At 44.1% G+C, this 23959-nt stretch overlaps 1 protein-coding gene and 1 non-coding gene across 5 annotated transcripts in view; one reads left to right on the top strand and one right to left on the bottom strand.

Annotated features, from left to right (window-relative positions):
• The window catches only part of Lta4h (leukotriene A4 hydrolase), a 33315-nt gene extending 13362 nt beyond the window's left edge, over window positions 1-19953 (bottom strand). For 3 of the 4 annotated variants that reach the window (XM_029482738.2, XM_029482737.2, XM_085843100.1), the window contains exons 1-12: window positions 19661-19953; window positions 13351-13481; window positions 11856-11976; window positions 8750-8818; window positions 7214-7318; window positions 6088-6140; window positions 4558-4630; window positions 4187-4327; window positions 2752-2775; window positions 2213-2283; window positions 1623-1734; window positions 527-671 (exon numbers count right to left, since the gene is read on the bottom strand). In XM_029482738.2, the coding sequence (XP_029338598.1) occupies window positions 527-671; window positions 1623-1734; window positions 2213-2283; window positions 2752-2775; window positions 4187-4327; window positions 4558-4630; window positions 6088-6140; window positions 7214-7318; window positions 8750-8818; window positions 11856-11976; window positions 13351-13481; window positions 19661-19819 (1204 nt within the window). In that variant the 5' untranslated portion in view covers window positions 19820-19953. The remainder of the gene's footprint in view (window positions 1-526; window positions 672-1622; window positions 1735-2212; window positions 2284-2751; window positions 2776-4186; window positions 4328-4557; window positions 4631-6087; window positions 6141-7213; window positions 7319-8749; window positions 8819-11855; window positions 11977-13350; window positions 13482-19660) is intronic. The other variant, XM_021173728.2, reaches the window with a different exon arrangement.
• A 327-nt stretch (window positions 19954-20280) lies between these two features.
• Window positions 20281-20352, top strand: Trnad-guc (transfer RNA aspartic acid (anticodon GUC)). The gene has a single exon. It is a non-coding gene; the product is annotated as a tRNA-Asp (tRNA).
• The last annotated feature ends 3607 nt before the right edge of the window (window positions 20353-23959 follow it).

Here is a 23959-nt window from a genome sequence, read left to right as displayed (position 1 = left end):
CTGATGTAGGTGACGTCACATCCATGAAAACTTGAAGAAAGAAGAGAGAATTACAGCAACCGCTGGGAACTTCAATGGAGGAAGTGGACCCACCAATAAGAGTCTACAGGATCCCTGATTTTGTTATTAGAGTCATTCCGTGTATGTGTGTGTGTGTATGTGCGTGTGACTGACAGTCATCTACCCCTAGAATAAGATCTGGAGCCAGTGACATCAAAGTGCTAATGAGGTGACCCTGGGGCTGGCGAGGGCTACAGGAAGTTTGTCTATGGATATACGCTATTACCCTAACTCTTTAACTATAATGGGATTTTAAAAAAAGTCAAGCCCCCATTATCTAGATTAAGGGGTTGTGTAGAGTTTTGTGGATGAAGGCAACATCTGACAGCAACAGACATCTCTAGCAGAATGAAACCAGAAATATAAAAAGACTAGAAAGAGTTTACAGTTCATCTCTACTCTTCAATCACCCTCCCAGAGATAAAAACAAAAGGAACCCAACCGCCGGACAATGGCAGCCACTTACCTGGTCCCCCAAGAAGCTGTTCAAGGTAGAAGAGTAATGCGAAGCCCTTCTCATAGGGAATGGAGGAATAGGCTACATCGGGGTCTACGTCCTTCAGATCAACCACGAGCTTGGTGAAGGGATGGGACTCCCCAAATGTTTTTATCTGCAACCCAATAAAGTGAGATGAGTGCTCTCATAGGAAGAGGACTGTTACTGCGCCAGCAAGCTGTTGGGGAGGCTCTGTTTCACTCAGGCTTCTAAACCTTCAACGTACAGACTGGAAACAGTATGCTGCTATCACTCCTGGAGTCTAACTACGTGTATGTCTCGGATATTCCTTGCTAATAACAGGCTTTACTTTGACAAAAGAACTAGAAAGATGATTTAATGTCTGAGCGACACATTTAGAGTTGGGGAGAGTGTGTTTAAAAATTCACAAGTAGGGGTTGGAGAGATGGCTCGGCGGTTAAGAGCACTGACTGCTCTTCCGAAGGTCCTGAGTTCAAATCCCAGCAACCACATGGTGACTCACAACCATCTGTATTGAGATCTGACACCCTTTTCTGATGCGTATGAAGACAGCTACAGTATACTTAGATATAAGTAATAAATAAATAAATCTGCCTGGCAGTGGTGGTGCAGAGAAACCCTGTCTCGAAAAAAACAAAATAAATAAATACATTTTTGAAAAAAAAATTCCCAAGTATTAGGGCCAGGCAGTGGTGGTGCACACCTTCAACTGTAGCACTTGGGAGGCAGAGGCAAGCAGGCAGAGATCTCAGTGAGTTCAAGGTCTGCCTGGTCTACAGAGTGAGTTCCAAGATAGCTAGGGCTGTTACACAAATAACTCTGTCTCAAACAAACAAACAAACAAACAAATCACAAGTATTCACATAAATTTCTATGCAATAGTCATCTATGTTAGCAGTAAAGAACATATGTGTTTCTTGGTTCCCAGTTTAGAACAGAGCTATGCATGGCATGTGTCAGACAATTATATGGCACCTGCTACATCCTCTACACCCATGGCTACCCTATTGTTATACGTTATTAACCCAGTTTGGTAATGACTATGCAAGGCTGGGTGACTCTTGGAGAAGCCCACCCTACTTACTGTATTCTGTAGCTCTCCCCATCCTCCCAAAGCATGGAAATGTCTGAACTTTTCCCCAAACAACCGTCCACAAATGTGGCGCTCTAAGTAGACAGTATGTCCTTCGTTTAACCTGAAAGGGAACAAAACAAAAAACAACAACAGAATGGGTACTGTCCTAGCAGATAGAACACAGCATCTTAGCCAAGCGGATCTTTTCTTTGTGTCTTCCCAGGGAGGAGAGCCCTTATATAGCATGGCCTTTACATCCCAGCCCGTGCTGCCTAGAGAGGCCCAGGCAGTCAACTAAGACGATAGCAAGCCCAGACCAGCAGGTGGCAGCAGAGAAAAGGAAGCGGCAATCTTGCTATTGCCAAGTCTGTGTTAAAACGCGGCAATGTCAGAGTTAGCGGCAGGAATAAACTGCACACCTAGACTGCATCGACCTCTGTGACAGGTGTGGCAGGATCTTTTGAAACTCCGTGGATCATAGTGACCGTAGGGGAGAGAAACAAGAAGTGCAGAGGAGACAGCGGTGGCGGTGGGTGGGAAGCAGAAGGATCAACAAGAGCAACCAATAAAACAAAACAAAACAAAACAACCCATCATACCAAAAGTGATCCCACGTCTTGTTAGTCACTAGGTTTCCTGTCCAGCTATGAGATATTTCATGTGCAATAACCTGAGAGGACAGTGTTAAGGGATTAGTGGTCAGCCCGGATACCTCGTCCTAAAGCAAGTCCTTATTTAAATACTTTAGTGTCACATGACTCAATGTTTTTAAAAATGTATTAAAAATTACTTACTTCGGGAGGAAAATGCAATTTAAACAAAGACCAAAAAGGTATAGAACATGCTAATGGATTAGAAACAACTACCACAAAGGAAAAAAAAAAGACATGGAAAGTATTAAATTCAATGAACATGTAAGCCGATTAAAATGTTTCACACACAGGAAATAACAATACTTGTTTCTGTGATTATGTATCATATATATTTGGCTAAATTTTTCTATACTCTATTAAATCTAATGCTGAAGTAGCAAGAGGATAACCCCAGTTTTCTTTTACAATAATAACTTCTTAACAATACAGTGGGTATTTTAACAACTTCTTGAGTGTTAAGATTGTAACAAGAAATTTTCACTTACATTGGAGAGTGACTTGTCACCTGCCTACAAAAAAGAAAACATCTTAGAATTTCCATCATCAGATCGACAGGCTGCAGCTGACGACATCAACCTTACATCTCAGACCTGGCCTGAAGGGTCACTGTATGTCTACTCTGTATGTCAACAGGTTCAACGCACAGGCATTAGGAAGCAAAACCTGCCTTCTTTCCTTCCCTAACCACAGAAACCTTTTTACCATCACTAGGACTAATAGGCTTCTCTCTAACCCCAGAGAGAGCTCTTTACTTCCACTTCATGTATCTACCTCTCTCTTTCCTTCTGTGTGTATGTATGTGCATGTATGTGCATGTATGTGCGTGTATGTATCTGTGTGCATGTGTGTGTGCATGTGTATGTGTGTGTGAGTGTGTGTGTATGTATTTGTGTGTATATATGTATGTGTGTGTGGACATGTGTATGTGTGTGTGCATGTGTGTGTATATGTTATGTATGTGTATGTGTGTGTGTATGTATGTGTGTGTGCGTGTGTAGGTGCACGCATGTATGCCTTTTCTACTGAGGCAGGGTCTCTCAATCAAACCCAGAGCTCTGTGCTATGGCGAGTTTTGATAGGTAGCCTGCTCTGGGAATGTCATCTCTGCTTTCTGTCTACACGAGGGCTTTAGTAAGCACAACCTCCCACTCCCTCCTTTCTTTTAATTGACAATATATTAAAGGAAAGTTTATACTGTCCAATGTGTTCTATGGCGAATTCCAATCTACTTAGGTCCTAGTTAAGTCCTTAACTAGGATTCCTAGAACTCCAAGCGGCTCACTAGGTCTCTAAAGCAGCATTGTGCGGTAGGCCAGTCTTCCCTTAGATGCTGGGCACTAAGTTTCTGTGCCTCGTACCTGACTGCCAAGTATGAATGATGTGGATCCTTTGTCTGGATACACAATTCGTCCAAAGTGCGTTGCATGGCAGGGCTACTCTCAACATTTCAAATTACTATATAACGTTCCCTTTCCCAGTGGCCAAATAAGTCTCCTTTGAAAAAGTGAAATTCCAATAACCACAACTAGCAATAAAATTAGAAATAAGGGGCTATACAAACAAAAATATATTAAAAATATTACTACCATCCAAAGTTCTTCCCATCTGTGTATGTGTGCTTCCATGTGTTTCCATATGGAACAGCCTTAGATTCTATTATTCACATGTTGCCCTCCTTGGATTTTGAGACAGTATCTCTCATTGGCCTGGGCCAAGGGAGAAGGCTATGGTCTAGGACCTGCTGTCTCCACCTCCCTGGTCCAGGATTAGTGTATACAACCGACTTTTCACTTTTCTGGGAAGTCAAACTTAAGTCCTCATTAATTATGCAGCAAGACCTTTATCAGCTGAGCTATGCCCCAGCCCTTCACCCAGGCTTATTTTTGGGACCTCCATTTCAAATGAAGAAATCTTTCTCACCAGTAGCGTAGGCGTTACGAATGTGAGACAAGGGTTCTCCATGCCGCCGTACGGGAAGGATGGGGGCAGAACCAAGAGGTCGTACTGCCCCCAAACATAGGGCCCCCCCAGATCTTCTGCAATTTTAAGCATGGATTCAGTCTGGAAAAAAAATGAATGCATACACATCTCCTCTTAATGGTCATAATAGTCATTTCTTAAAAGTGCAAAACGGCTTTCTGTGAAGGCTGCTTTACTATAGAAATCTTTACTGAAATGATAAGCAGGAAGTAGCAACTACAAACACATCGGACAGTGCTCACAGCTATGGCATTACCCACGAACCTAAAATCTACCGCCTCATACTACTAGGAAGGGTATGTCTGACCAACCTCAGAAAATTCATAAGCAGATTTCTCCACCTGCTCTTTCTCGGACCACACCAGAGTTCTTGGGCCAATTTGTCTGAAAAATGCAAAAGCTTCATAAGAGAAATTCCAGTCAAATTACTCATCTGGGTCTAAGAAGAATCTAGACGTTTTGTAGTAACAAACCCTTATAAAGTAAGACGGGATTGGTTGTGCACTGGCAGGGAGAGAGGAGGCCAAATCACTTAAGGTAGCTAATCTGCTGTTAAACACACAACAAGAACTCTCCGCAGAGGCACAGTGCATGGAAAGGAAAGGAAAGGAAAGGAAAGGAAAGGAAAGGAAAGGAAAGGAAAGGAAAGGAAAGGAAAGGAAAGGAAAGGAAAGGAAAGGAAAACAGAGGCATGAAGTGCCCCCGAAGGGTTAGCTCCTGGCTGTGTGCTAAGACCTCTGGGAATACAGGCTCCTCTCTCTACCTACCAGTGAAGAGGCCCAGGCAGAGATTGTACAAGATAATCCCAGAATAGGGACAGACACACACTGGACATGCATGTAATAAGTCAGTGGAAGAAGCAAGAAGTCTTGTTACACAATGTAACATAGCTAAGCCTCATGTATACAATGCTCAATGAAATACAGTGGCCAGCAAGAGGCGCATGCTGCATTTTTCTATTCCTATGAATTAACCAACGCAGACTGTAGGTGTGTAAGCAGAACAGTGGTTCCCAAGAGTGCACAGGAACTATATGCCCAACACACATAAATGCACCTGCCACAGATACGTACACACGTGGATAAAAATTCTAAATAAGAAACTGGGTGAGGCTGGACGGTGGTGAAGCACGCCTTTAATCCCAGCACTTGGGAGGCAGAGGCAGGCGGATTTCTGAGTTCGAGGCCAGCCTGGTCTACAAAGTGAGTTCCAGGACAGCCAGGGCTATACAGAGAAACTCTGTCTCGAAAAACCAAAAAAAAAAAAAGAAACTGGGTGTGGTGGTGCACACCTTTCCTCACAGCACGTGGGAGGCAGAGGCAGGTACATCTCTGTGCATTCAAAGCCAGCCTGGTCTACATAGTGGGCCAGCCAGAGCTATATATAATGAGATTCTGGCTACAAAACACAATAACCAACCAAACGAAAGAACACTTTCGCTATTGGTAAAACTTTAATCAAAATACCCTATATCTGTACTATTTCTAGGACTCCAAGGGCTTTATATATCTTATCTCCTGAGGCTACCTTATGAGGCTGGAGTGGCAGATTATAGTTTCCAGGAGAAGGAAATGGAGAATGTACGACATGACTTGTTGAAGCTCACATCAGATCTTGCTCTCAGCCTAAACTTAAGAGCATGCTCACTTTACTTTGGAAAACTTAAGGCACAGTGGTAAAGACTTTGTAATCAAAATTAATTTGCTGTCTGCAATTCATAACTATTTGAATTTCTTTCCAGCTGTCGGCCTGACACCGTAGGCAATGCACAACCCTGCCTGCAGTTCAACTTGCCCATGGTCTCACCTTTTTATAAACCTCAAAATTTGGGCAAAACTCACCTGCTTTCTAAAGCTCCAACAACCAAAGCAATCAGGTAGCATGGTATGGGAACCTGGAGGAGACAAAAACACACAGTGCGCGCTGCATCAGTGCATAGGAACGGGGTGAACCGGACAGGTCCGATTTAAAATTACAGGATTCTTCTTTAAATCCCCAAGCATTGCTATGAACTATCGCTCAGTCCTTCTCAAATAGTTCAAACGTAAGACACAGAAACACTTCAAAACATTCATTCCCCTCTCATTCTACAAAAGGGAAGGCTACTGACAGGCAAAACCCAGGGCTGAACAAATCTAAACGGTACGGTAAGCATCTCTCAAAAAGCAACAGCTAAGTACACAGGTGCTTTCCCTCGTGTTTCTGGATTTTTCTTCCCCCTTCCAACTTTTAAAACATTTCCCCCTAAATTCCTTTATATTTTAAACCAGTAGTAAGTAGATGCCAAAGCTATGATATCATAGGTCCCAAATGGAAGCAACACTGTCCGCTCTGAAGACAATTAAGAAAACACATCTCACAGGTGGGTATACACAGACAGGTCCATTCTGCCCGCTGAAGGTCAAAGACACAAGTTCGGTTAAGTCCCAGCTGTGTCGGGGTCTTAACACACTGGGCCGTCACACTGTCCTTTTCTGGTAACCGTCCCATTTTCTGGCCAGCCATAGTTTACACTGATGTGTGAGGCCAACGAGAAAATGAGCACTTAAAGAAAACATGAAGCCAGGCTGGGTACTGGGTACTCCTCTAATCCCTGCACTTGGGAGGCAGAGGCAGGCGGATCTTGGAGGTCGAGGCCAGCCTGGTCTACAGAGTGAGTTCCAGGACAACCAGGACTACACAGAGAAACCAAGTCTCAAACAACCAAAGAGAGAGAGAGAGAGAGAGAGAGAGAGAGAGAGAGAGAGAGAGAGACCAGGAAGCCAACTAGGACTGGATCCAGAAATGGGGTCAGGCATCCCTATCCATGCCTTCTCAGCAACCTCTTCCTGTAAAGTGACAATCAGGAGAGAGGAGGCGAGAAAGGCTGTGTTTTAAAGCCTACGATGTTCCAGGACTCCCTGGATAGGTGCGTTTCCTTTGAAGTTCACCACTGAGACAAAAATGTAGGCGCTGATCTGACCTTACCCTCTGGTTGAATCTGTAAATCTTCCTGCTGGGGTCTTCTGGGTCAGGGGCTTCTCCATCACGGATGGCACTCATGAGAGCCACCAGTTCTTTCGGGACAGACACCTAGTCAGAAGAAAGACAAAATCCCTTCTTCTAATTATAAGGCAGGGGTCTATGCAGCTTAAAACAAAAAGGTAAATGCTTTTTTCCCACCACTTCTTGACGATCTACATGAGAAACCGACTCTGGACTTAAAATGCACACGCATGTGAGTTCTGTAAACAGGGCCAGCAACGTGGCAAACTGCCTAAATCATGAATGTGACAGATCTTTCTACTCATCCAGAAATATTAAGAGCAGGATTTGGAAAGAAACGACAGTAGAACACTATCTTAGTAGTCTTTCCACCAAGTATGGGTCAAATGTCACAGGCTTTCTGCAAGGAAGAATAAAAATGAAGAGACCAGCAGCACCACAAGTTAGACTGGCAGCCACCAACTGTCCCCTCCATGCCCCCAAACAAACTCAATAGATGATATACTTGCAGCAGGCCAGAGAATACAGCTTTGGCCATCTTACATTTAGAACTCAGAGGGACAAACAATATTTTCTAAGGGGAAGTAACTACAACTCTGGCTGGAAACCATGAAATCAGTTTTTTTCCTGGAAATCATAAAACAGAGGGTCACAGATGTGTGTCCCTTCACTCTGGCATCCTGAGACCCATGAGTGTTCGTAATGTAGCAAGGACACTCAGGTTTGACCTTCTGTCCTTGCACGGATCAGGCCTCTCAGCTATAATGGAGACAAGCACAGAACAGCAGGAGTCAGCTTCATCCTCTCTCATCGGTTAGGTAATAAGATGTTCACGGGACAACAGTGGCCCTCAGGCGCTAAAAGCAGGGTTAGGGATGGTTCATGACTGCCCTCCCACCCCCTGCTGTGAACATTCAGACTTGCTGTGGTCACACAATTCGGTGGTAGAGAAGAGTCTTGAACTCGGAGGTCCCGGGCCTGCAAGCATAATTTTCTATAGCACTAGTAAAGCCTGTCTGGGCTACAGAGAAACTGGGGAAGACAGCAAATCCCATGAATAAACATTGGTCTTCCTTTCATTTGCTTGGTCTAAGGAGCCCCAGCCTTTGGAAGGGTTCTCAGTAATTATAATCCAACCTTCACCAAAGGGCCGAGCAGCACCAGTGACAGAGGAACTGGACACACAGACACACACAGACAAGCCCAACAGCTGCCGCCCGGGACATCCGCACACAGGCGTCATGCTGCAGAAGGTACTCTTAGGAAAAAAAAATGGTCCTAAATTCTTAAATCTTTAGATCTAGAATTTTAATATCTTTTTTGAAATGAGAACAAGATAGTTTCCCTTTTTCATAATTAGAATGTTTAAAACTACCTTTTTATTAGAGATCCAAAATGAGATCTGCAGGCTCAGTGGAAACGTATTAAGTACAATATTTCCACCTCAGAAATTTGACTTGTCTCCCCTTATCACTACACATTTACTTATTTAATTCGGCTACACTCTGTAATGCTTACCTCTGCAGTGTACGTTAATTTCACAGAAGGAGTGTCTTGGCAAGGGAGGATGGCCCTGCAGTGGATGGCCTAAAAGGGAAAAAGATGAAGAAACACAGAAATTATTAGTCACAGCACAGATTTTACGTAGCTTCTGTCTAAAGAATAATAGTCTTCAAATCTCTCGGGATCTTTTAGAGCAGCAAGGATAGATCCGTGGGCTTAAGGTAATCTGATTTCGGGGCTGAGAAGCCGGTTCACTGAATAAATCAGACAGGAGAGCCGGAGGACCTGCGTTTGGATGCACTCTCGGTTTCCTTTTGTTTTTGGGTTTTTTTTTTTGTTTGTTTGTTTGGTTGGTTTGGTTTGGTTAACACTGTTTTGTTTTTATAAAGCTTAGTCCTAAGACACACTCCTGTAATCCTGGTGCTGGGGAGGTGGAGGCAGGGGGAGTCACTGGACCTCACTAGCTTGTCAGTCTAGCTAAGTTGATGAGATCCAGGTTCAATGAGATATTTTGTATCCAAACATTAGAAGGAAAGAGACTGGAGAAGTCACCTGATGTCAATCTCTGTCTTCCGGACACATGCAAACAACACCCCACATGTGTATATACACACACACACACACAATGCAAGCACTGACGCATGCAAACTTCTTTATCTCCCGTGAGCCCTCCCAATTCCCTATGAATCGTTACATAGACTGTTCATCACTGTTGACAGTTACATCTGTAGAGGAACTCACAGGAGCCCTGAGGGGAAAATGCGCTATTATGAAACAAACTTGCATGCTTATCACACTGTCTTGCATCAGTCTGTGGGAAACAGCGCTCCAACAAAGAATGGACACAATACACTCTGCACTTCTTTAAGCTGCCTGTGTCTGATCGACTCTTACCAAGCAAAGACTCCGGGTTTCATCAGGACAGTGTGCTGTTCTTAAGGGAGAAGTCATACTAACATCCCTCTCTGAAGCTGCTAAAACTCCTGGAATTCCTTAAAATCCCTAGGCTCTCCTAGATATATTTTGTTTAAAACAATGCCATAATGAGATGTGTCATAATACGTTATGTGCTGATTTTAACAGTAAAATAAAAACTTGCAAAACTCCTCAGTCTACTAAAACACACTGAAAATGTCATAGCTCTCTAGGTGTGGTGGCACGTGCCCTTAATTCCACATTCCCGAAGAAGAGGCTGGAGGAGCTGAGTCCAAGGACAGCCAGGGAGGGATACACAGAGAAACCCGGTTTTGAAACTCCCACTACCACCATTAACACTCCCTACCTAGCCACACCCCCACCCCCACCAAAAATACCACACTTGTTACTCTTGCAGAGGACTGGGGTTCAGCTGTCAACACCTACATGCCCTCTAACAGTTGTCTGTAACTATAGCTCCAGACACTCTCTTCTGGCTTTCTTGGGCACTACATATATGTGGTGCACAGACATATATGCAGGCAAAACAGCCATAAACATACAATAAAAATGGATACATATTTTAATATGTATATTTAATATTGGGATAAAGTACAGCCCAAAGAACTAACTAGTTCCTTCTCCTGAGGTAGGTTCCCAGAACACACTGCCTGAGTTTTCTCACCAGCTGTGGACAGGTGTCCTGGCAACACTACAGCATTTCTAGATGACTTTCACTGGGCAAATCAACTTGAGTACAGAAATATGTGGACAACAGCTGAAAGCACCCATCAAAGTCACATCTGCAGGCTTCCCAGCAACTGCAATGGATTCTTAGCCCATTTGCCGTACTTTAAATACCACTGCCAGGAAAAACCGGGAAGGACATATTTAAATTTGACATTCTTGGGATTTACACGCACTACATTTCTTGTTAACTTTACCTTATAGACAATTCTACGAGAAATGCCAATTTCAGAATCAACTATTATGAAGTAATACGGCGTACATGACTCGTAATATTCTTGTCTAAAACTTTTTGCCATTTTCAAGTCATTTTCTGTGGGTTTTGTTGTTGTTTTGGGGTGTTGGGGTGTTTGTCTTTTTTTTTGAGACAGGGTCTCATGTAGCCAGTGCTGGCCTCCAGTTAGCTATGTAACCAAGGATACCTTGTAACCTTGGGGGTGGGGGAGAATAGCAGTTGAGACAGGGTTTCTCTAGGTAACATTGGCTGTCTTGGAAGTGACTCTATAGACCAGACAGGCTTGGAGCTCACAGAGATCAGCCCATTTCTGCCTCCCATGTGCCACCACTGCCTGGCAACCTTGTATTTCCGATCCCTCTGCTTCTACACACTTACCAGATGCTGGGAACACAAACATTCACCGCCACAGCCTGTTCATGGGGTGCTGGGGACCCCACCCAAGGCTTCAGGTTAGCTACAGCCCCAGCCCTCTTCCAAATAATTTTCTTAGATTAAAAAGATTATTTCAAGCAGTGTCCTACAAAGTAAGTATGTTTAAGGCGTGCTTTGATACTTTATGTATAAAAAAGCTGCACTTGAGTTTAATGGACAGTTAGCACACAGGGGTGTTAAGATAACTAAACAGGCAGAGTGTCTGACCTGAGGTCTGGAAATAGAGGAAATGTTTAATGAGGGGCTTTCTTTAGTCATAGGTGATTTGATTATTAACACAATTAGGACTTTTTTGTCTAGAGAAGTTTTGTATTTATCCTTGTAACAGACTACCTCTAACTGCAGTGTATTGTATCTCTAGCTTTAAAATGGAGCATGGAAGTGTTTGAAATCATGTCATTTAAAAAGTATACTTAATATATTTCACAATCAGGAACTCAGTCTTTCAGGGTTCTCTTTCTCACCGGCAGCCTTTCTGCAACCAACACACATGGCGGCTTTCGTTTACTGAACTCTCCTTGCATTTCAGGGCCATTCACTGAGTCCCCATTCAAGGGCAGGTTGTAGTCTATGTGTTTGGGAAGTTAAATATGAATAAGCCCCTATATACTTCCATTTAGATGGGCTGTTTCCAAATTTAAAAAATCTGACTTTTAAAAGCAGCTGTATTAATAGCAACATATAAATGAGAATATATGTTGTTCTATGTAATATGAAACAAACGAGCGTGTTTGTCCGCGGGGCCTGCACATGCTGGGAACTTCCCAGCGTCTCTGAGCATTCTTTTACCTGGCACTGACTGAAGAGATACGGATGCTGCTTCCCTGACGTCTGCTCAGGAGTGAGCCACTGGAGAGCAGAGGATTTGGGAGACGTCTCAAAGGAAATTTCTATAACGATCTCTTGATTTCTGCATGAGACAAATACAGATATTAATGGAGTATAAATTACGCCTCACAGGATTTGTATTCAGAACACGCACAGGGAACAGCATGAGCGCTCTCCTGAGGTCTCATCGGTTTAGAGTGAGTTCGAGAAACAGCAGCTCACATAAACCTGACTCTTTGCTATTGGATGCCAGCCTGAGGTTTCTTCTCACCCTCATACGAATGAACACATGATGGGTTGACAATCAGCCAAGTGGCCCACAGTGTGTCACGTACTTTGCATCTGTGATCGTGTTTTCTGTGACAGTGGGGATGTCGGAGGACCAATGCCATCACCCTACCTCAGTGGTGGGTGGCAGCATGTGACCCAGCCCAGTGATGCTGGGTGACATGATAAGTCACACCAAGGGAAAGAAGCTTGTAGTGATTTTTGTAGCTGTAGAATCTAATTTAAAAAAAAAAAAAACAAAACAAAAACCCTCTTCCTCTGAGTAATTCATACATAGTGATTTTCTAAGTAGCCATCTGTGATAGACTACAGGAAACAAAAACTGATTCTTCATCCTAGAGTTTCAGAAACTTTGATGATGAGGGAGGAGCAAGAGCTTTGGAGCCAGGCAGCCCAACCTGGACCGAAACCCTGACCCCACCACTGTACGCTTGGGCAACGACTTGACCTCAATGTACCAGTTTCTTAACCTGTAGAATAAATAATTCTGTCGCCCATGCTATGCTTGGGTTTCTCTTCTCATTCTTAAAGGGGAGAAGGCATAAAGGTATCGGAAGATGACAGTAGATCACCTTTGTTTCAGGATAATGGTTTTTACTCTTTCTCCTCCCCCCCCCCCCCCCCCCCAGGTATCAAAGAGTGAGATACACTCCCCGTGTGATGATCCTGGCTACTTTTTTCTTAAATGAGCGACTTTCTCGGTGAGTCGCTTTCCTCGTTTGGAAGCGCAGCTCCTAGGCAGAGGGTGGCTTAGAGAACTAAAGGAGCCCTTTAAGCACCGACATGGGGAGTGGCAGGAAGTCAGCCTCCCTACTTTCCAAATGATCACTCCAGTGACAGTGGCCAGCCTCTGGGGCAGAATGGCTTCACGTATTCCCCAGGTCCTCTAGAAATGGCATGCTCCCCGCCACCAGACACCAGTGAAGTGATGGGCGGCTCCGGCAACGTTACCCAGTGCCCTTCCCACCAGTGCTTCATGCACTCCATGTCTTCAGGATCTGAAGAACTTACCGTTTTTTTCACTGCCAGCACCAATGTGCATGGATTACAGAAGTGATCGCCAATCACTACATACAAACAAATATAAGGAACACGGGAAAGACGGCTGACTTCTTTTAAGATATATCTTGCCATTACTTAAGTCATAAAAGGAGGGGAACATCCATACTTGCTCAGGGCGATGGGAAGAGAGATTTCCATCGGTGACCCTTTGTAACCTTGACTTTCTCCAAGGGTGTATTTGACTTCTTGTCCATTGATCACCACTTTTTCTATTGTGAGGTCTTTTGTGTCCAAAGTCTAAAATCAAATTAAATAAGAAGATAGTTTTACGTATCAGAACAAATACTACCTAGAGGTTTATTACAGTGAGGAGAAAACTAGCTACTTATAGAAAGTAAAACAGAGTGAAAACTAAGAACTAAAGGCAGATGTATGACAGTTTTAACTGTCAATTTGACACAATCTAGAATCAGGAAGAGAATCTCAATAAGAGATTGTCTGGATTACTTTGGTCTATGGGCATGTCTGTGAGGCATTGCCTTGTTTGTATTCATTGTGGTGGGAAGAGCGCCCCCCCCCCCCCACCATGGGTGGTTCATTCCCTAGGTGTGGATGCAGAACTGAATAAATGTAGAAATGGGGCTGAGCACAAGTAAGCAGGCATTCAGTCATTCTCTGCTTTTTGCTGCGGACGTAACGGCTGCTTCAAATTCCTGCCTTTTCTTCCCAGTAATGATGGACTACAACCTCAAACTAGAAGTCAAAAAGAAACCCCTTTTCCCTCATAGATGCTTTTGTCAAGGTATTTTGTCAAAGTAATAGAGACGAAACTGAAATAAGTAGTCAACAGCAGAGAAGGACTCTTACTTTTCAACATTCTAAGCAACTTGAAAAATTTGGAGTTTTGGGACTTGCCTATATAATGAATTCTGAGATGCTCACATATACTTTGGACTAATTCTTTAATTCTCTGTTATAAAAATCTTCACCTGTGATTCAGTTTGACATATTAACATCTCGCTACATATTCTTTGGAAGAAAACACAGAGCCCAACTCCTACCATGTACTTTTGTAAACCCCCAAATTGAAACAAATGCTGGCACTCACTAGGCACTATTGTTATACAGCTAAACAAAGGTCAGCCCTGGAAGGCAGCATGCCCAGCTGAGTCTGCAGAAGGTTGAAACAACCGTGCCTACTTACTTTGGCCAATTCAGGGCAGCAGCCTTGGGCAGCAGCAAATCTGAGTTCCCATCCTGTTACTCCCCTTAGAAACCTTAGGATACTTTCATTATGTCCAACTAAGCTCTTCTTTCAGAATTTTCAACCTTCCTACAGCACCAAGCTGTCTCCCAGCAGCCTAACAGAGCCTCTCACAGTACTGAAGACTCAGCTCTGCCCATCCACTTACTAACTCGTCTGTTTTTCTTTGTTTTTTTTCTTTTTTAAACTGAGGGCAATCTAAGATGGCTGCTTCCATTATCCCATCATTTCCTCCCCCTCTTTGCTGGCTTCTAGCACCTTGGCCCACAAGTCTCCCTGGCCCACAAGATCTTTTCTGGTAACTTGACCACTGTCTATCCTCACTCTTGTGGGTTTGGCCACTCGGCCCCACAGGGGATTCTGACTCTCCATGAAAATGGTTCTCTGACTACTTTTACAGTCCTGCCTCTCTTTTCTTTAATCCTGAATACAGGTACTGCCCAATGTGAGCCTTGGCCCTCTGGCTCTAGCTCATGCCCACACACATATTCAGCCAGACTCTTTCATTTTGTTTGCTTTTCAACATAAGGTCCTGTCATGAAGGCTGGACTAGGCCTTGAACTTGCAATCTTCTTGTCTTAGCATTCCTACTATGTGCACTGAGATTATAGAGATATGTCACCACACCCTGCTTTGCCAGCTGTATCCTTTCCTGTGATGTTAACTGGACATCTGCAACTGCCTAACACCCCAGGCAATACCACCTCACACTTAATAGGCTTCTAAAACTGACACCATCACTGTATCCATTCCCCCCCCCCCCCCGCCCCAACAAGTCAGCTCCCTCCTCTGGCATCTAGAATCTTTTATTAGAACTCCTGAAGGTACCAAATGTTTGTCTGGCACAATCCACAAACTGGTCTCAAATCCTTCCTAAGTCCCAGAGTCCTTTCTTTATATTGTTTTTTACACTCTCTTCTCTTTCCATTCACCACCACCATCATTGGTCCTAACCCTGCAGTTAGAATTCTACTATGTCTCATCTCCCTACCTTCCAAAGCTTTATTCCTGTCCCTGATGAGCCTGGAAAAGGACCGGAAGTTAGACTGCTTAGAGACAGTCACTCTCCAGTACCTCCCTTAGACTAATGGGTGACAAGCCCAGAAAGTCACAGGGAGGCTGAGGGTGTAGCTCAGTTAGCTGAGTGCTTTCCTATCATGATGAAAATCCTGGGGCCCATCCCCAGCACCAACACATACCAGGAGCGGTGGTTGCCTGTAATCCCAGCACTCAGCAAGTAGAGGCAGAAAGATGAGAAGTTCAAGGTCAACCTTGGCTTCCTACTGAATGAGGCCAACCCGGGATACATAAGACACTGTCAAAGGAAAATAGGGCCCAGGGGAGAGCTCTAGATTTGATTTCTGACACCAACAACGTTTATGTGGGGAAAGAGTAGTTAGTTTCAAAGTTACCCTGGGCACTATCCACTCCTGTTCTGAGGACAACTGTTTCTTTCAAATTCCTTTTTGTGGTACCCAACTATTACTTCAACCAGAACGGGCTCATCTTTTCACACTTGCATATTCACAATATATGATTTCATTAATAATTCTACAGTATTATTAATATAATAACATTAATTAATCTTGTCCCTTCATGGTCTAATCACTTTTTGTCTGAACATGGAATTGATTTTAAGAATATAATTTGAATATGTTCATATCAAACTTTAAGAAAATAAAGATGGGGCTGGAGAGATGGCTCAGCCATTTAAAGCCTAGGCTCACAACCAAAAATATAAGAAAATAAAGATGGATTGACTGCGTCATTTCCCAATGGAACACATCCTATTTTCTGTATCGCCTAAATCTTTCAAATCTGTTCAGGATCAGAAGAGCTAGCTATTGTGATGACTCCTTTGTGCGAAGCTCCTTTCTGATCTCCTGATGGTTCTAATAGTTGGCCTTGCGCTCTCAAACGGCATCTACTGCACTTTTATATTATGGCTGGGGATGCTTAAAGAGACTGTTACCTTGATTTGCATCCCCATGGTTGTAGCTCAGTATCTGAAAATATGAGGTGACAATTTACCCACAAAGCAAGCTCTACACCAAAACAAGACAGAAAGTGAAATTTTAAGCTACAGAGCCCATCCCAAACCTCAACCTTTATTTCCAAATATTACAAGAAGGTCCCCTTCAAATTTTACTCATGTTACTAACCATCATTGTCACTAAAAACTGTAGTAGCAAAATAAAGGATACTGGATAACTGAAGTGTCAGCATTAGACCTTCTGGCAGACACTTAACTGAGTGCTGCCAACTAGCACAGCAGCAAGCTACCTACATCATTATAAGAAACTGTCACAGTGTCCCTCTTTAGACAACACCCAAAAAAGCTCTGTACGTCTGAACAGATGACATGCAACACACGTAAGCCACGTCATTATGCCTTTCGCATAGGCTGTTGGGAAGTTCCATGCCAACTTTATAGCACACCACTGTCTTCCATTTACTCTCCTCTTCTAGACTCCTTTTAAAAATAGTATACCATATATGCTGTTTTAATTTTACTTTTCCAGGTCCTAAGGATGAGACCCAAGGGGTCATGCATGCTAGGCAAACCCTAAATCACAAAACTACATGGCTAGTTTTTGCACATGTTGTGTTTCAAGACAGGGTTTCTTTGTGTAGCCTGGGCTGTCCTAGAACCAGCTCTGTAGACCAGAGCTGGCCTCGAAATCAGAGATTTGACTGTCTCTGTCTCCGGAGTGCTGGGGTTAAAGGTATGCACCACCATTGCCTGAACCAAGTTCTTTCTAAATAAAAGCAGGTTTGGATAGAGAGAGGCTTATGCCTCTATACCATATTCCTACTTTTTAAACTTATCCACAGACTGCTTTGAGAAAACAAACAAACAAACAAGGGCATATGGAATGAAATCAAAATTAAAACTCCAAACCATCTGGATGTGATATTCAGCTCAGCCACTGTATTTAACGGCACCCAGAACCTGAACAGCAGGAAGACTCAATACCTGTCTCCCTCCATTCCCTAGTGGCTGATCAGTGACACAAAACCCTCTAGGCCACTAACAGAAGAACATCTAAACAGAACTGGAAATTTCAAGGTAAACAAATGCTTGGAAGTTACGAATTCTGAGTACCAAGGTTCAGTGCAAGCAACCTAAAACTAGAAAGGCTTCTAGAAAGGTGGGAATTAGTCCTCTTAGAGGGACCATCGGCCCCACCATCACAAACTCCAAGAAAGGCATGGAAAAGACCTGCTCACTTAGTGGTACAGAGCCAGGGGTGGAAGGGCATGATGTCATGCCACCTTTGGGATGCGGACAGCACTGTTGGCCATGAAGCCTATATTAGGCTTAAGCACTGCTTTCTAATTGAATTTGTTCCATTAAATCAGTCCCTCGGTGTCCTCTGCATGCCAAGCGCTACACGAGGAATTTGAATTATAGAGAGAAAAGACAGTTTCTTCCTGCCGTAAATCTACGTCAGGAGTTGTGGTTTATGTCTCTAGTCCCAGAACTCAGGAACTTGAGATAGGCGAATCAGTAGTTTGAGGCCAGTCTGAGCTACTTATTGGGTTTAAGGTCAATATAAGCTATAGAGAGACCCTGTCTCTGAAAGGGATCCCTAATCTACTGAGAGAAACAAGCCAACTTCAAATAAATACAAGTAGGACCAAGCATTTGGCCTCTGGCTGTTGCCATAAACAAGCAAAACAATTACAAACAGATGCTACTTTGTCCTATAACAACCTCTTCTGAAGAGGACGGGACATCATAATTCCAATCGCATTACTAAACAGATATGCCAACCAGCAATCAGAATTTCCAAGTCTTACTTTTCTGTAGTTTAGGGGATTGTGAAGATAACATAACTTTTAAGATTGGGACACAGTTAAAAACTTAAGCCTCCTAACTCCTGCCTCCTGGCTGAGCAGAAAGTGCTAGAGCTTTCTATCTACAGATAAAGGGCAGTGTACAGTCATAGGAAGCACTGATAAGCAAGCAACATTGTCCTTAATAAAAGGAAACTGAGTCCAAAGGCTAAACTTCTGTCCTGCTGGGGCAAAGCTGCCCCTGCAATAAAAGATAGCAAGTACCGTATGTACCTCGAGACCAAAGTGCAGTTGACTTATAAGGAAATAGCCTCTTTTGTCACCGATGAGGCTTCATTTTTCTTTCTTACAGTATTTGTAAGTCAAACAACAACAAAAGATCTTAAGAGGCAAAATTACCGTTCTTATCTGCACTTCTAATTCAATCAAATATTAACCCTTGTTAATTTCGACTCCTAAATTCCAGCCCTGGTTGCTTAGCTGGCATACTTCAGCAGAGATAACCATACAACGCTGCAACACTGGCTGGTTAGCAGGCTGGATACAGCCGGTCTTTTCATGTTCCTCTTATTTCTAAAACGGTCCTCTGACTTTTCTCCTCAAGGAAAAGGTTCCATCCTAATACCATCAGACAACGTAAGAACACTGACTGTTGACTTTATGAAACAGGTCAAACCATCGTGTGTTTCATGATTCTAGATACATCTTTATTCAAATGGTTAGAGTTTATAGAAGTACATATTTTATAATAAGTGCAATAATGACTTGTTCCTTGGAACCACTCATTAAAAATTGCATTGGGTCATCCTTAGAAAGCTGGACTATATACCACCTGTCCTTAAACTATCAGAAGATAATCGTAATAAGAAGCAAAGGCAGGAAGAGTCTCTGAAGAGCAAGGGTTGCACCTGCTCTTAGAGAGCAGACACTGGAAACCTTAAAACGGGGTGGAAAGGGCAGGGAACCCTAAGGGGCTTGAAACACAGGATGTTGGATCTGAGAGTTGGGGTGGCCTGCGGAGTAAGGACGGTGCACTGGGGAGCTGGCAAAGTCTGGGGCCTGGGGAGGGGGATTCTGGGAAGTGGGCCAAGGAAGAAGGGGGCCACAAGGTTGGGAGTAGTAAGCGAGGGGACTGCGATGGGGAGGAGGACGAAATATCCCAAGAGTGGGTGAGGGGCGAGGCGTGGAGCGGGCGCTAGGACGCTAGGATGTGTCCAGGAAAAGGGGAGGGAGCGGGAGGAGACCGTCATACGTGGAAGGCGAAGGAGAGAGTGCTGATGTAAAAGTGGGGCTGAGAAAGAGGTACAGAAGCCCGAGGGAAGGCCAGCGATCTCAGGGCTCGCGGGGAGCAGGGGCGAAGAGCGGGAGGAGAGCGGCCCGGGAGAAGCGGCGCTGCACAGACGCCCCGTACCAGGCTGCGCAGATTCTCCTCCTGTGACTGGACCGTGAGCGCGGCCGTCCCGGTCAGCGCCCGGCGAGCGAAGTCGACGCTGCAGCGAAGATGGAGGTGCTGGGTTCGGCAGACCGAGGCTGGAGAAGCCAAGGAGCAAGTATCCACGACCTCGGGCATGGTTGTGGGAGATCCGCCGCACGTCAGCCAGCACCCAGACACTCTACCGCCAGACTTTCACCGCGAGCCCGAGAACGGAGGGAAGCACAGAGGGTAGATGGCGCGGTGCACCCCGGGAAAGGGAGGCACCGAGCCTCCGAGGGGCTTAGTGGAAGGCAGGATGGAACTACCAATCCCATGATGCAGCGCGAACAGGCTAGCGCTAGACAGCATGGGATTGGGGGGGCGGTGCGGGGAGGAACCGAGGGGTGTCTGCGGCAGGGGTAGGGTGGGTTAGGGGAAAACGCTGAGTGGAGTGGGGACACAGCTAATGGAACGCTTTCATTTTAGTTCTGTTCAGTTGCGATAGGAGCCATGATGGCATCACGAAAAGCAAAAACTATTGGTGTACGGTTTTTGAGGGCGGGGCGGTCTTGAATATCTATTCAAGAGGCCTATCAGAAAGGGAACCACTGTGCAATTCCTCGTTAGTATAGTGGTGAGTATCCCCGCCTGTCACGCGGGAGACCGGGGTTCGATTCCCCGACGGGGAGGCACATTGATTTTTTTTTTTTTTTTTATTTATTGGTAATATTGCCACTTTTTCTGGTTCTCTCGTGTATTCCCAGCTATAAGTACCTAAACCGAAATAAAACATTAACATCTGAGAAGCGAATTATGACATGTGCACTGACTACAGTGGCAATAATAGAACAGCAGCAAGCCTACTGTGAAAAATCTAAGGAATGTTGAAAGATACTTGGCAATTTAATTCTAAACAACTTTTAAGGAGACCGGAGAAATGAGAAACAGCCCGTGTTATTCAGCAAAACAGATCACACCAGATTAAGTTCCTGAAAAGGGCTTGTAACATTGCAAACATTATATGTTTTGAAAGACAGGAAAACTCACCTCTTCTACCGCTTGCAAAGACTTCTCATTTCCCCGTCTTGTTTCACGTAGACTTTCTGCGAGTGTTTAGTGTAATTTTCAGATAAGTGCACTCTGCCACACTAGCCGCCTAGGAAAGAGCTGTGGGGACGAGGGATCTGTATTCAAACTAGTGATCAATGTTCACTCTGCTGCCAGATGCTCCTGTGATGACCTAATCCATCATGGTGCTTGGCTGCAAGACAGGGCCCAGGGAGCACGATACATGCAGTTCTGGAGGGGCAAGTATGACCTCCTTGGTAAGGGTCAGGAGTAACAACATAGAGGGCAAAACATCTGAGGTGGGCTTTGAAAGCCATGAGGAGAGCAGAGAAACCAAGGAAACAGCAGGAATTGAAAACGGAGGCATGGGCTGAAACAGCGGGGCTGGGGATGCGGGAGAACAGTTCTAGGTATTCAAAATCCAACTGTTTAACAGAAATCCTTTAACCACACATTAAAGTTTCTTTGTGTAGTCCTGTCTGTTTGTCCTGGAATGCTCTCTGTAGACCAGGCTGGCCTCAACTCAGAGATCTGCCTGCCTCTGCCTCCTGAGTGTTGGGATTAAGGACATGCGCCACAACTGCGTGGTGGTGGTGGTGGTGGTGGTGGTGTAACTTTCTTTCCTCTGTGGGCTGTGTTTGGTTTGATGTAAATATGAGTTGTCTCTAAAATCTGTCTCTTTTCATCCTTAGTAATAGGAATTTAGCTGGACACATGACTGCCCAGAAAGAAGGTCTTACCTGTTGCTTCTTTGCATTTAGACCTTGAAATTAGATTCTGACCAGTAGAAGGTCAGCAGATTGTCAAGTGAGGTTTCTATGAAGTATCTTCACACACACACACACACACACACACACACACACACACACAAACAAACAAAAAACAAAAACAAACAAACAAACCAAAAACCAAAAACCCTATTCTGTCCTTTCAAACATAGACATATGGTCTAAAGCTCTAACTGCACATTATAGCACGAGGAGCATTAGAGCTATGTGCTAAGAAAGATAGAGAAGCGAAATCAGAGAAGCCACGAAGCAGAAATGCCCCGAGTCATCAGGACCATGGAACCCCTCTGTGTACTGCCTCAGATTTCTTTTGAGAGAGAAATAAATGCATTTGTTTAAGACAGAGTTATTTCGGGATAGTCTGTCATTGAGGGGTTGCTGGTCTTGGGTAAGAGTTGGTCTCAGTCGAAAGTCCATCACTCCCAGGACTTGCCCATGCCTGTCAGTTTGCCATTATTTGGGAGTGGGGTACCTGAATTTTTTAATTGAAAAATATTTTTCATACACTAGAGTTTGATTATGTTCTCTCCTCTCCCATTTCCTCCGACATTCTGTCCACCTCTTTACTCACCCAACTCCTCCTCCTCCTCCTTCTTCCTCTCTCTCTCTCTCTCTCTCTCTCTCTCTCTCTCTCTCTGTGTGTGTGTGTGTGTGTGTGTGTGTCTAACTCTCTTTCTCTCATAAAACAACAACAAAGAAACAAACAAACAAAAAAAGCCAAAGGAAACAAAAAGTCTACAAAATTACCACTGAGTTTGTCTCATGTTGACCAAAACTACTCCTGGGGATGGGGCCTCTCCAGAAGTGTGGTTCATATACCCTGTGAGACTGTATTGGAGAAAACCAATTTTGTAGTTGCCAGTCGGTATCTGAGCATTTGCTGTCATTTTATCGGGGTCTAGTGGGTCAGTCTGAAAACTGTTGTTTATCAAGCTAGTCTTGCTTCGTCTTCCTTGTGTCATCTGCCTGAGCATTCTCTGAGATTCAACCATCTCACTTCCTCGCTTAACTCTCAGGGAGAGAAAGCTAGTTTTCTTCAAGCTTTCCCCAGTGCTGCGGGAAAGAGCTCTGTTCCCATTTGCAATCAGGAGACATCAGTTGGACTTAGTAAGTTTTATATGAAAAATATAAAGTTGGGAGGGAAGGAGAGACTTTGGAGGAGTTGGAGGTGGACTGGGGAAGAGATTTGATTGAAATAACGTGCAAACAACAGCAATGACAACGGTAATAATAATAAACTTTACAGGGTCTCACCAGTGTAGACATACTGTAATGTTTGGGCATGCAATGATGTATCTTAGTTTCTCTTCATTGCCACGACTAAAATCTGAGACCAACTTCAAGAAGGAGAGATTTATTTTGGCTCATGGTTTTGGAGGGTTCAGTCCCTGGGTGCGTGACCCTGTGACCTGACACAGAACATGGAGACAGCAAACACTGTATTAAGGAGGGGGCTGTATATCTCCTGGCCAGCAGGAGAGAGAGAGAAAGATAAGAAAGGACAAGATCCTCCAAGTACCCGCCACCAGTGACCTAATTCCTCCCTATGCCCCACCTTCTAACATTTCCAGGGCTCCCCCAAAGGGTACCATCAGCTGGAGAACAAGCTTCCATCACAGGAGCCTTTGCAGAGACACTTCGTATTCAGATCATAACATAATCCAAAAGATTTAGCAGATGAAAGTAATATTCATTTTTAAAGAAAGCTTTGGCATTAAAAAAAATGACCTATCACTCACAGACTACAATAGAGAGCTAATATATTGTGTGCTTTCATGATTTTTAAATGAAAATTATATTAAAGGAATAAAAGGTGAGTCTTGTTTCATTTTAAGGCCATTGTTATGTAGTGGTACAGGTTGCTGGCTTTGCATTTGATTTTTCTCAGAGTTGAGAACTCTGGTTTGCTTAGATTTGACATGGAAAAACATTTACCAATAAATTTCTCAGTTGGACATTCTTCAAGATTGGGTCAGCATCTGAACAGTGGCTCCCTGCCTTATTTAGCCTGGTCATCCTCTGATGAAATCTCACTGAGTTGCCTCCTGCCTCTTTCTTGAAGAAATGCACACCCTGCTTTATCCCATGTGTCTTAGTTAGTGTCTCCTTTGCTGTAAGGAGACACCATGACCAAGGCAACTCTTATAAGGATAACATTTAATTGGGGCTGGCTTCCAGGTTCTGAGGTTCAGTCCACTAACATAATGGCAGGAAGCATGGCAGTGTCCAGGCAGGCACGGTACTGGAGAAGGAGGTGAGAGTGCTCTACATCTTGTTCCAAAGGCCAACAGAATAAGACTGTCTCCTACATAGCTAGGAGGAGGATCTCAAAGCCCATCCCTCTCAGTGGCACACTTCCTCTAAGAAGGCCACACCCACCCCTACAAGGCCACACCTCCTAATAGTTGCCACTCCCTGGGCCAAACATATTCAAACCACC

The sequence above is a fragment of the Mus caroli genome, unplaced genomic scaffold, assembly GCF_978045245.1.
Source record: "Mus caroli unplaced genomic scaffold, Mus_caroli_1 scaffold_9, whole genome shotgun sequence".
Taxonomy (NCBI): Eukaryota; Metazoa; Chordata; class Mammalia; order Rodentia; family Muridae; genus Mus; species Mus caroli.
Note: the sequence above shows the minus strand (reverse complement) of the source record. Positions and strands in the feature narration are given on the sequence as shown.